General features: G+C 43.1%; 1 protein-coding gene across 3 annotated transcripts in view; it reads right to left on the bottom strand.

Annotated features, from left to right (window-relative positions):
- The window catches only part of KLHL5 (kelch like family member 5), a 120,348-nt gene that overhangs the window by 60,697 nt on the left and 45,852 nt on the right, over positions 1-13,799 (bottom strand). Inside the window, exon 1 of one of the 3 annotated variants that reach the window (XM_040335126.1) lies at positions 8,439-9,606. The exons of the other annotated variants lie outside the window; for them this stretch is intronic. Coding sequence (XP_040191060.1) covers positions 8,439-8,869 — 431 coding nt within the window. The 5' untranslated portion in view covers positions 8,870-9,606. Of the gene's footprint in view, positions 1-8,438; positions 9,607-13,799 lie in introns of those variants that run through there. 3 annotated transcript variants of the gene reach the window in all.

A 13,799-nucleotide genomic window follows, 5' to 3' on the forward strand; every position in this document is an offset into this window, starting at 1 on the left:
AATCAGTGCCCACAATGGGCATCACTGATTGACAGGCATTGTTTGGCATCCATTAGTACAACACATACAATAGTGCCCATCTATGCCCATCCGTGCCACCTATCAGTGCCCAGCCGTGCCGCCTATCCGTGCCGCCTATCAGTGCCCATCCGTGCCGCCCATCAGTGCCGCATATTAGTGTCCATCAGTGCCACCTCATCGGTGCCCATCAGTGCAGTACCATCAGTGCCCATCAGTGAAGGAGAAAACGTACTTATTTACAATGTTTTATATCAGAAACAAAAAAAAACATATATCCCAGAGGTGATCAAATACCACCAAAAGAAATCTCTATTTGTGGGTACAAAATGATAAAAATTTAGTTTGGGTACAGTGTAGCACGACCGCGCAATTGGCATTCAAGTGCAACAGTGCTGAAAGCTAAAAATTGGTCTGGGCGGGAAGGTGTATAAGTGCCCTGTATGGAAGTGGTTAAAATTCTTGCTTTTTCTGTCACTAAAGTCTCCCATCACATACAAGAGCATTGAGGGCAGCAGGTGGCAGGACCAATTGAGATTTTAGTATAATACAGAAGCCTATAGCTCTGCATCCTTTGCTTGGTTTGAATTGCTCTTGTGTAGGACGGGGTCACCCTAAAACTTCTTGAAATGTACAGCATTGATTCTGCATAGCCCAGTAAACAGTGCAAGCTGGGCTGAAATAAAATCAGAACACATGGTGAAAACAATCCTTGATATTCCAGAGTCTCCATATGGGTTGCTATGAAACGGGCAGAAATATGATTGCTATGAGCTTTATAATCTAGCACACAAAAAATAATCAAAGAAGATAAAATGGAATATGAAGCTCAATAAAAAGGTTACCTCCGATTTAATAAATCAGAGTATCCAGCTGCTGTTTGATAATTTTACGCTCAAATCATTTTGTTTAAAGCTGAACTCTAGGCAGATATAAGATAAAATGATTCCAGCACTATAATTATTGATACATAATTTAAAGTGTATGTAAACCCGAGCAATGAACTTCTCTTATTTGGTCATTTAAACATTGCAATGGAAGCATTTTGTTATAGCCGTTTATTAAAAACTGTATAAAACCCGAAAGCAGACATTATATTGCAGCTTACTGATTCTTAGATGCTGGGGGCTGCATTCGTTTTATTTCCTTTATTTTTATCTGGTGATCCAGCCAGTAAGTCGGTTTTCAAAAGAACACGTCCTCTTCCAGATAAATGGTTTGTCTCATCCCTTTTAAAATGATCTAAAACTGGCAAAAGTTCTTATCTGCTTATTTCTTTGGTATTACCGTTGTCCTTGCTGTTTTACACTACAAAATACCTCATAGAGCTGGAAGGGACTGCTCGTCTTTGTTAATTTGTTAGTATATTTGTATCTGCTAGTACATTTAACACTACTCTACCCCCCCCCCCCCCCCCCAGACTGACAGTGCTGCTGACTGCTGTGCTTCCTGTGCTACTTAATCCGGAGTGGGGGCACTCTAATACAGGAGAGGCCTTACTGGCCAGATCCACAGATGAAAACCGAGGGGGGGGAAAAAAAAGCTAAGAAAACGGATGCAGGCAGCACATCTAAATTGGTACACTGCCATCCATTACATTTTTGGTTCTGGGTTTAATACTGCTTTCTCTTTTAACCACTTAAGACCCGGACCATTACGCAGGTAAAGGACCCGGCCAGTTTTTGCGAATTGGCACTGCGTCGCTTTAACTGACAATTGCGCGGTCGTGCAACATAGCTCCCAAACAAAATTGGCATCCTTTTTTTCCCCACAAATAGAGCTTTCTTTTGGTGGTATTTGATCACCTCTGCGTTTGTTTTTTTTTGCGCTATAAACAAAAATAGAGCGACAATTTTGAAAAAAGAAAACAATATTTTTTACTTTTTGCTAAAATAAATACCCCCAAAAAAAGATATAAAAACAATTTTTTTTCTCAGTTTAGGCCGATATGTATTCTTGTACATATTTTTAGTTAAAAAAAAAAAAAAAAACTTGCAATAAGCGTTTATCGATTGGTTTGCGCAAAATTTATAGCGTTTACTAAATAGGGGATAGTTTTATTGCATTTTTATTAAAAAACTTTTTTTACTACTAATGGTGGCGATCAGCAATTTTTTTCGTGACTGCGGCATTATGGCGGATACATCGGACAAATTTGACACATTTTTGGAACCATTGTCATTTTCACAGCAAAAAGTGCTATAAAAATGCACCAATTACTGTGAAAATGACAATTGCAGTTTGGGAGTTAACCACTAGGGGGCGCCGAAGGGGTCAAGTGTGACCTCATATGTGTTTCTAACTGCAGGGGGGCGGGGCTGGACGCGTGACGTCATTGATCGCCTTTCCCTATATCAGGGAACAGACGATCAATGACAGCGCCACAGTGAAGAATGGGGAAGCTCTGTTTACACACAGCTCTGATCGCGGGACTCCAGCGGCGATCGGGTCCGCAGGTCCCACGGCCGCGGAGCTTCGGACCGGGTCGCTGCTCGCGTCCGCAACCCACGGCTGGGCACTTAAAGAGGACGTACAGGTGCGTGTTTGTGCCAAGCCGTGCCATTCTGTGTAGGATGTGCAGGAGGCGGTGGTTAAGGGAAGCAAAGTAAGCACTCGAATTTAATATGGTATCAGCCTTTTGCACTCTCAGTACAGCAGGGCTGGAGTGTGAGAGGAAAAAGCAGCAAAGAGCCAATCAGTTCATGTTCTGACAAGAAGCAAGCCGATGAGATAAGCTCATCGCTGTGCTAAATCTCTTTTCACTGTTCAGACACAGGTTAGGACAGGTCCAGAATGATCTGGGCTCATAGAAAAGGGGTTCGATTACGCTGGTCATCACACCAAGGGTATTCTTGTGGTGGAAGAGAAGTATTGCAGGGAGAGCTCTTTGAGGGCCACTTCACACTGCTGCGATACGGGAACCCTGCAAATCCACTGCGGGTTCCCCGCTTTGCATGTCTCCCGTCTTCAGTTTACACTGCCCTATGCAAACTCTTGGGCGTGTTAATTAAATGTTAATTACACCCCCAAATCAGTTCGCATATTACTGTGTGATTTGCAATTTTGTACAGGAATCGGATCTTATGGGTGTGAACACCCATGCAAATCCGATTCTGCTGCGGACCAAAAAAAGGGTCTTGTGCGAGTTTGGTCCGAATGCAATGCGATATCAGCCATAATATCTGCATGACTGGAATCGCATCATACAGAGATTGCATGTGATTTTCACTGCAGTGTGGTGCAAATGACATCCGATCTCAGACAAGGCTGCAGTGTGAATCAGCACTAAGGCTAGGTTCACACTGCTGCAAATTCTTTTGCGAATCTGAGCCGTTGCGATAGCTCAAATTCGCAAGTCATTAAAATAACATTGTTTTCCATTAGTGCTGTTCACATCAATGCGTTGTGAATATAAGCTGCGGGGAAAAAAGGGTCTTGTGTGAGTTTGATCCGTGTGAAATGCGAATTCAGCTCTATAGAGTGTCATTCGCTGAAATCGGCGGCCGCGAATCGTGGCAAAATCGCGGCAAATTTGTGGTAAACTGCGGGGCACGGGCAGCGGACACTGCTGAAGACAGTTGTTGGAGAACTTCTGCTGGAGCACCATGGCAATCTGACTGGAGGTGGGAACGGGTGCCTGCCAAAAACAAAAGAGGGGGCGGAGGGCACAAAGTAGAACTTCCCGTTTAGGGGGAAATTTCACTTTAAGAACCTGGCCAAGTCCCACTGTTCTAGACCCTAAACGGGAAGTCTACCAACTGCTGAATTTTCAGTTTTAGGTACTGAACAACCCTGCTCACCTGCTGTGGATGTTCTCTTCAATGAATTTAGACTAGTCACATTGCAGAGACTACAACAGCCTGAATGGGATACTGTGGCGCAGGGCCTGTGGGGGTTGCAGCTGACTCTGTTATAGTACCAGAACTGCAGCAGGGAAATTTCTCCTTGGGGTCTCTAAAGCAGCCTACACACATTACAATCTAACTACCAACAACTATGTAGAGACAGGGTCTACCTGAACAATTTATTCAGTTCATATCCAATAGTCATTTAGCCTATCAGTTATAACCCAAATTCAGACCGATATAAAGGAATAATTAAAGCCAAGACATGGGATCTCGACAATGATATCCGGGACCAGTACCGCGGACAATTTGGATTTTGCCTAAACTTTGGCTTTAAAACATCTCTGTAAATCACAATCATCAATACATAACTGAATACATTTTAATGCAAGTAGTAAGTACAATACCTGCATTTGATTTGATATCAACCTTTTGCAGTCTACCGTACAGTATAGCTCAGTGGTCTCCAAGATGCAGCCCTTTGCTTACCTTTACCTGGCCCTTGAGGCATTGTTCCCGCCACTGATGCCAACAATCAGGCACTACCTTCTTCCACCGACACCAACAATCAGGCACTGCTACTTCCACTGACACCAACAATCAGGCACTACTTCTTCCACTGACACCAACAATCGGGCACTACTACTTCTACTGACACCAACAATCAGGCACTACTTCTTCCACGGACACCAACAATCGGGCACTACTACTTCTACTGACACCAACAATCAGGCACTACTACTTCCACTGACACCAACAACCAGGCACTACTTCTTCCACTGACACCAACAATCAGGCACTACTTCTTCCACTGACACCAACAATCAGGCACTACTTCTTCCACTGACACCAACAATCAGGCACTACTTCTTCCACCGACACCAACAATCGGGCACTACTACTTCCACTGACACCAACAATCAGGCACTACTTCTTCCACTGACACCAACAATCGGGCACTACTACTTCTACTGACACCAACAATCAGGCACTACTTCTTCCACGGACACCAACAATCGGGCACTACTACTTCTACTGACACCAACAATCAGGCACTACTACTTCCACTGACACCAACAACCAGGCACTACTTCTTCCACTGACACCAACAACCAGGCACTACTTCTTCCACTGACACCAACAATCAGGCACTACTTCTTCCACGGACACCAACAATCGGGCACTACTACTTCTACTGACACCAACAATCAGGCACTACTACTTCCACTGACACCAACAACCAGGCACTACTTCTTCCACTGACACCAACAATCAGGCACTACTTCTTCCACTGACACCAACAATCAGGCACTACTTCTTAAAAGAATAGTGCACTCGTCATTAGAAGGTTTGGAAACTCTTGGTATAGCTCACAGAGAGTGAGGGTGAAGAAGCCCAAAAAACAAATAATCAGGTGTGCTGTAGGGCTTATGTAAAAAAAAATGAAATTTAGTTCCACATGTGCAAGGTAACAGCTCTCAGTTTCACAAATGATTTCTCTGTTCACAAGCTGCTCAAGGACAAACCACTAAGTGCCGGTTCACTCTGAGGCGACTCGTCAGGCGACTTAGCCGCTTGACAAATCGCGCTCCATGCAGTGCAATGGAACTGTTCTAATAGGAGCTCAGACTTAGCGGCGGCGTTATACCATCGGAATTGCCGTGGGATTCGGCCTGAAAAACTCCTGTGTGAAAGGGGCCTTAGAAAAAGGTTTGTGTACCATTTGGGGGGACTTTGGAGTGGCTTGAATTGACTTCTATAGTTGTTTGCAAGCCGCGCTGAGGTCGCGCTGTGCGGGGCGGCTTTTAGATTCGGGTGACCTTGAAGCCGCCACAGTTTGAACAGGCACTAATCCTACCCTCTCCAAACCAAACTTTTATGGAAAAACACACACACACACACACACACACACACACACACACACACACTAAATGATGATGTACGGGGCTAAAGTTGAAATTGGACTTATCTCAAGAATTTAATATGCACAAGTATAAAACTTTATTTCTTTTTTAGTATGCTTTTATTGCTCTGTGTCCCCATTAGGGAGATTCACTCACTCTATTTGTCCCGTTTACCATTATCAGTGAATGTAAAATAAAAAATAAAAAAAAATATATTATATATATAATCTATCACAAATTCTGCATTGTCCCCAGAAAAGTAAAAGAGGGTAAATCTTACTATGGGGACACTGGTTCTGGTGAGCTGGGGGATCCCCAAGTGATTCCCTTAATTTGCAGGGATTTTCTCAGTTCCAGTTTTGGCTGTGAGACAGGAAGTGAAGGTAAATCCCCCCAAATGGACAAAGATGGGCAAAAAAAATTACAGGGTTTATACTGCAACTCTCCCCTTCTATATTCAAAAAGAAAAAAAAGCTTTGCCTATACAGTAAAACCTTGGATTGCGAGCATAATTCGTTCCAGAACCATGCTTGTAATCCAAAGCACTTGTGTATCAAAGCATTTTTTTTACAGGGTATAAAAGAGAAGAGAGGCACCTCTAAGTGTAGCAATAAGTTGGTAAATGTTGTACCTTCCTTAAATGTAACCATATTGCTACACTTAGAGGTTCCTCTCTTCTTTTTTATACTCAGTTGTGACATGACGCTACTCTTATATCAAGACATCGCTTGTATATCAAGGCAAAATTAAAACATTTTGCTTGTCTTGCAAAATGCTCTCAAACCAAGTTACTCTCAAACCAAGGTTTTAGTGTATAGTTCTACATCAATGCTAATAAGTCATGCTAAAAGTCATAATTCATAATTGTGAACATTGTCTACTTTCTTTATTCTTATTCAATGCAAATATGCAACTGCCAAGTTACAAGTCCTCTATATCTATTTTCTTTAAATTGTTAAAAAAAAAAAAAATATATATATAATAATAATAATAATAATAATAATAATAATAATAATAATAATAATAGAAAAATACAAAACAAACAAAAAAAAAAAAAAAAAAACTTTCATGTGTGAAGATAGAGATCATATTAAGGTCACATTACATTACTTCTAGTCGATGAAGTATGTGGTTTCTCTTGTAATTGTATCCAGATGATGGAACAGGCGTCAGAGTGTACATGTCACTGTCAGATCTGAATGTGCATGGAAATGTAGTCTTCGAGTCTGTGATATTCCATACAACTGTAATAATTGTTCTGGTAATGGGGCCAGGCTATGATATAGCACAGATTACCCTATTCCTGTACCCTTACTCCACTTTATATAATGGATCATGAGGAGATCAGTTCATGCCAATGTTCAGTTCCTATAAACATGACCATGTAATTCGTCAGCCAAAATAATAAAAAAAAAAAAAAAAGTTAAATAAGGTTCAATATGTGGTTTACAATAGGTTTTATGTGAAGGGGTGAACAAGCCATTTGTAACGCTACATGAAATTATATGAAAAACCAAATTATTCAGCTTAACTGAAGTTAAAAATGATTAATGCAATTACTTGATAAAGTCAATAGAAGTGGAACTGATCTTCAATAAGATCTTTACATGGACACCCAAGCCAACACATCCACTGGATACAGAGCAACACGTTCACTGGACACCGGGGACTCTAAGCCAACACGTCCACTGGACACCGAGCCAAACACGTCCACTGGACACCGAGCCAAACACGTCCACTGGACACCGAGCCAAACACGTCCACTGGACACCGAGCCAAACACGTCCACTGGACACCGAGCCAAACACGTCCACTGGACACCGAGCCAAACACGTCCACTGGACACCGAGCCAAACACGTCCACTGGACACCAGGGACACTGGCCAACATGATCACTGAACACCAAGGACTTTGCTCCAACATACCCACTGGGCACCAGGATCTCTGAACATACTGTTATCCACCAGACACTGCAACAACTTATTTACTGGACACAGCACTGGAATGTCAAAATAATCTATCTCAATGAGAGAGAGAGAGAGAGAGAGAGAGAGAGAGAGAGAGAGAGAGAGATAGAGAGAGAGATACACCTACACCCCACTTCCAAGGACACAGAGCGCAACTAGCAGTTTTACGGTAATTTACATCGGCCAGCAAATTAGTCTTTTATGAGAACTTCACATGGAAGCTGCTATTTACGAACTTCCAGGTCATAGATTAATTGCCGGACAGTTCAGCTATTCAGCTTCATTGCAAGCAAAGTCATAGTTTCACACCCAGCCTACAATCCAGGAAACAGAAAATAGAAGCTTCAGCACAGGCTTCTCAGAAAGTAATGTGCTTTGATGGACATCCTTTAAAAAAATAAAAAAAAAGGAAGAAATAGTAACTATGTGTCACTGGCACAGTTAAAATGCAGCTCATATAAGCAAGTGATGGACATGAGGGACCTCACTTGTCCCATCCCTACAAATATGAGTGCTGCATTAGATGTCGATGCAGTACACTGACCAATGGGACTTTCTGCATCACATTACAGCTGATATAAAAAAAAAAAAAAGTCTAATCTTGAATCAAACACTTTTAAAATTGGACAATATTCCAACCCCCCCCTCCAAAAAAATAAAGTTGCTTTCCCTGCAATTATTTTCTTAAATAAAATGATCCTGACCTGCAAGAACTGCTCTCAGAGTCGATGTCCTCCTCACTGGCTCCATCTTCAGCTTCTGGTTTGCTCAGCCAATGCGCTGCCTCGCCAGCACCTGCAGCAACTTCCACGGAGGGTTGTTGCTCAGAAGCAGATGCCATGGGATATGAAAGCAAATTTTGGAAATCCTGATTGCTTGTCCTTCGGTGCCCCACAGACGTCAAGGGCAGCGGTGGGTTACTTGGCTCCGTGAACTTTCTGTCACTTGTCACAAGGCTCTGATCTCCATTCACAAAATCCCCTTGATGGTTGGGATTAATGAGAGCAGCCTGATGTCCGAACCACCTCCATCGGATTTTTAGTATTTGCCTTACATCAAAGTCCTTGCGGGAGCCAGACATTCTCTTAGAGAGCAAGCGATTGTCTAGGCAACTAGGCAAAAAAATGCCGCACATACGAGATCTACATATTCAACCTGCCAGAATAAGGGGACCAGCTGCAGGCGAACCCATGAGCCGAGAAGAATGAAAAGATTCTTTTTTTGGAATGCCAGCGATTAATCATTATCACCTGGCCATGCAGATACCTCTCTGGAGACGCAGCCCGTGTGCCTCAGAAATGAAGGTACAAGCAGCATTGCACTTTCCACCGCATTCTTCCTGTGTCTGTGACTATTTGCTTTCAAAGACACTCCGAGCGTTCATTTAAGTCTTTCAGATGCTCAACGCCTCCCCCTTCTTCAAACCACAGCATAATTCACAGCCAGCATCTTTTCAGACCACAATTATTTCACTCTGCATTAACTCAACCTCACAATATTAACAAGCAAAGCCCCCCAAAATAAATAAAAATAAAAAATAAAAACACACCACAACATATTTCAACTCACACATTTTATGAATGTAAATAATTCTGGATAAGCAGTCGCGCAGTCTTGTTTATGTCTAATGGATACTTAATTAATATTTGAACATAATGGACAAGATCAATATGGTACTTAATTCTCCAGCCAGTGTAATGTTCGGGAAGTACAGCTAAGAAAAAGGCACAGAGGAGGTCCAGCGCGCAGCTGAACTACCTACCATCCCCCCCAGGCTCAGCCAATCAACATGACTGAATATTACTTTTTAGTGCAAAAGGATCAGATTAATAACCGTACTACAGTCGGGTAGAAAAATAATCTTTCAAAGCCGTGGATAATCCATTTAGAAGATTCTAAAGGAAATACAGGATATTTTTTCATTCTACAAAAAATATGATTTATACCCTCAAATCTGTGCAACCGCCATGGCGACAAATCAACCTAATCAGTTTTCTGCTCGTCTAACTGACAGACATTTTTTTTTTAAAGGGGTTTCAACGATAAATGAAAATCCTATGCTAGATTTAGCTCCCGTATGTACGTACATGGTCACCAACTCCTAAAGGGGACATACAGTTCATTATTATCTTTAAAAAACAAGGTCAATAGTCCCGTTGGGAATTATAAACAAAGAGTACCAAAAAGATGCTTTAAAGTAGTTATAAATACTCTTTTTTCAGCCTAACACAGAGTCCATTCAGAAATATTTTCCAGTAAACTAATTGTTAAAGCGGAGGTCCAGCGCAAAAAAAAAAAAAAAAAAAAAAAATGTAAAAGTCAGCAGCTACAAACACTGTAGCTGCTGACTTTTAATAAGCACACTTACCTGTCCAGGGGGCCCGCGATGTCGGCCGCCCGAGCAGTGTTGCCAACTCTCCGTATTTTTACGGACAGTTCGTAAAAACAGGCACTTTTTTCCCTCGTTCATAAATGTCCGTGGTTGCTGGAATGTGCCAGTAAAAATAGCAGAGACCTGTTCGGCTTGGAACTGCGCATGGAGATTGGAAGCAGGGGGTGAATGGAGGCAGGGGGTGATGGTGGCTGCGGTAGCACCGCAGAGGGGGATGGAGGCAGGGGGAGATTGGAGGCAGAGGGTGATTGGTGGCACCACAGAGGAGGGTGGTGGCACCGCAGAGGGTGGGCATGGAAACAGGGGTTGTTGGTGGCACCACAAAGGGGGGTGGAGGCAGGGGGCCTCCAGGAGATTGAAGGCAGGGGGAGATTGGAGGCAGGGGGAGATTGTGGCACCGCAGAGGGGGGTGAAGGTAGGGGGTGTTGGTGGCAGGGGGAGATTGTGGCACCGCAGAGGGGGGTGAAGGTAGGGGGTGTTGGTGGCAGAGGGGGATGGAGGCAGGGGGTGATGTGACTAAATAATTTGCCCTTATTATATAAAAAATAACAAAAATATGTTTTTTACCTTAATATCTACCTTAAATCACGTTGCTATTTGCCTAGCTTACTTCTTTGTAGCCTAAATACTGAAATTCGCATCTAAAAATGTAATTTAGTAACTTTTGTGAAATGCCAGTAAAAACGTGGCTGCGCCAGTAAATTTCGGGTGTTGTGCCAGTGAATTTCAATCTGGTAGGTTGGCAACACTGCACCCAAGGCCGATTCATCCTTTGGATTAGGTCCCAGCACCGCCATTCAAATTAAGGGAAACAGGCAGTGGCGCCTTGAGGCGTCACTGCCCGTTTCCTACTGCGCATGAGTGAGCCACGCATCGCTTTGTCACACACAGGTCCCAGAAGACAACGCGGAGAGAAGACAGAAGATTACTGCGGAATAGGAAGTGCCAGATTAGGACAATCTGCCTCGTAACAGCCATTACTGGTAAATATACAATTTTTATTTATTTTTTTCAAATTTTTGGGAGCCTTTTTGTCTATTTTTTCTTTTTTGATGGACCTCCGCTTTAAAGTTCCCCAGCACTTGCAATTTACAACGTTTAATGCTGCTGGCTCCTGATCTCTCAGGGCTGCTTCTCTAAACTTCTAATCTTCAAAGAAAATAGGCAACAGTGTATGGTGCCGTCCCCCGCCAGTCTTTTTAGCAGCAGGTTGGCTCCCTGCACTGATCACCTCCCACTATGGCTCTTCCCAGCCATGATCCAGTCACACCCTTCTATCTCCTCTCCTTGTTCATATCCCACTCTGCCTCTTCTGTTTGCCACAGGTCTCCTCTCTGCTTCCTTCCTCTCACTCTCCAGTCCTTGTTTAGCGCAGGCTCTGACTTTTCTGCTTTTCTTTAAGGTCAGCCTCTCCTCTGCCTTCTCTCCCAATGTTTCATGGTCAGCATCTTCTCTGCCAAACTTGCTATTGTTACTTTGTGAGTTGGTGCTTCTCTGCCCTCCAACATTTATCCCCCTCTGGACCAAGGGATGTTGCTCAGTCTACTATACCTCCATCCTACTCAGTCCATAAACAGTCCAGTCTGGTCAGCTCTCCCTTCTGCCCCCGTACCCCCAACTCCACTGTCAGCTTACTACTTACTTAGCTTACTCTATTCACAGCACAGCTCTGCAAGAGGAAGCAAACATTTCAACACAATGTTCTAAAGAATATAGAAAGATGAAGACAGTAGATATACATGTAAAGTGGGTATAAACCCTCACATATACACAGTGAAGTGAACAGCCTCAGATGATACACAGATGAAAAAAATCTCCCTACATAATTTTTACATGTAAATCTGCTGCCTTCAACTTGCTATATTCCTTAGAATTCTAACATTGGGTTTGAATTTTCACTTCCTCATTCAGCACTGGGAGTGTAGTCTTGGCTTAAGCTGGGAGACAGCCGATTGGAGGAAAGGCACACACCCCCACTCCACATAGACAGAAGAATGAAGATACTTTCAGAGCTGTGCTGTGACAAGACAAGCTCTCTGCTAATCTATTTATAGCAACCTCCCACGACACATTTTCAGCTGCTTTCATCTCCTGTCTCTGAGAACTCAGAAGTTATCATGCTGATAACAGAGGAATGGAACAGCAGAAACACACAGGATTTAGAGCTTTGGAGAGAGATACGAAAACACTACAGATATATGTGCATAGGTCAAATATCATGAAATCGGGGTTTACATCCACTTTAATAAGGAAAAACAAATGTTTAGGCTTTAGAACCACTTTAAGAAGTACCCTGAAAAACAGCAATTCATTTCCCAGCGAGTGTGCCTACAGCTTATAGTTGTGTATGCACAGTGCGAGATCTAAAGCACTGCTGTCTGACTGCTCATTTTAGGAGATTTGGAGTGAGATTATGGAGATCATTACTGTGCTCCTACCTCTACCAATATGGCAGCTTCCGTAAAGAAGCTATTAGGTAGATTCAGGTAGAGTTAGGCCGACTTATCAGTAGATAAGTCGACCTAACTCAGAATCTACGCCGACTTATGTTTAAGCGTATGCTCAAACAGACATACGCTTAAACATATCTAAGATAGGACGGCTTGCGCCGTCCTATCTTAGGTTGCAATTTTTCGGATGGCCGCTAGGTGGCGCTTTCATTGCGGTCGGCGTAGAATATGTAAATGAGTTGATACGCCGATTCACGAACGTGCGCCCGGCCGCCGCAGTAGTTTTATGCCGCTTCCGTAAGGCATTAGCAGGCCTGAAGTTATTCATCCTATAAGGTGGAATAACAATGTTAAAGTATGGCCGCCGTTCCCGCCGCGAGATTCAAATTTTTTACGTCGTTTGCGTAGGTCGTCCGCGAATCGGGATTTACGACGTTTACGTCCACGTCGAAATCAATAGGCCCGTGCGGCGTACTTAGCCGCAATGCACACTGGGAAATGTAGGTGCCCGGCGCATGCGCATTAAAAAAAAACGTGAGGTCAAGCCTCATTACCATCAAACACACCCCCCTCCAACACATTTGAATTCGGCGCCCTTACGCCCGCCCGCTTTAGGCTATGCCGCCGTATATTAGCAGGCAAGTACATTGAGAATCATGTACTTGCCTAGCTAACTTACGGCGGCGTAGCCTAAACAGGCTAAGCTACGCCACCGCAAGTTTAAGCCTTCGTACCCGAATCTACCTATATGTAGAGAATGGTAGGTCAGTAGTGGGAAAAAGATCAGCAGCAAAGAGACCACAGGCAGTGCCGGTAAAACCCTGGTCACCAGGCATGATTTTTATGAGAGCTGCAGATTTATGAATATTGAAGGACTTCTCTATAATATATTAACACGTTAAAGATTCTATAAGATTTTAGTGTAACTGGTTCATGAACAGCCACAGGTCTGTTGGTATTAGTATAATGGAAACACCACAGTAGCACTTTCCAAAACAGATTACGGTGACAAGGGCATCCCTTAGCATGATTTACCATAATGGCGTTTCTCAGGTTAGAAAGCACAAGTCAAATCTACTGCAACAAAGCTTTTAGTGCAGATCAATGTTCTCTGTAGCGGTGACCTTCGGATAGAAACCAAAACTATAAAATAATCAATTTTCACCAGTCTTGGAAAGTTCAATAACCGTTATGCGTTTCATTCCAGGAGGTTAAAAAAATTG

This window comes from Rana temporaria, chromosome 1 (genome assembly GCF_905171775.1).
Source record: "Rana temporaria chromosome 1, aRanTem1.1, whole genome shotgun sequence".
In the NCBI taxonomy this organism is placed as follows: domain Eukaryota; kingdom Metazoa; phylum Chordata; class Amphibia; order Anura; family Ranidae; genus Rana; species Rana temporaria.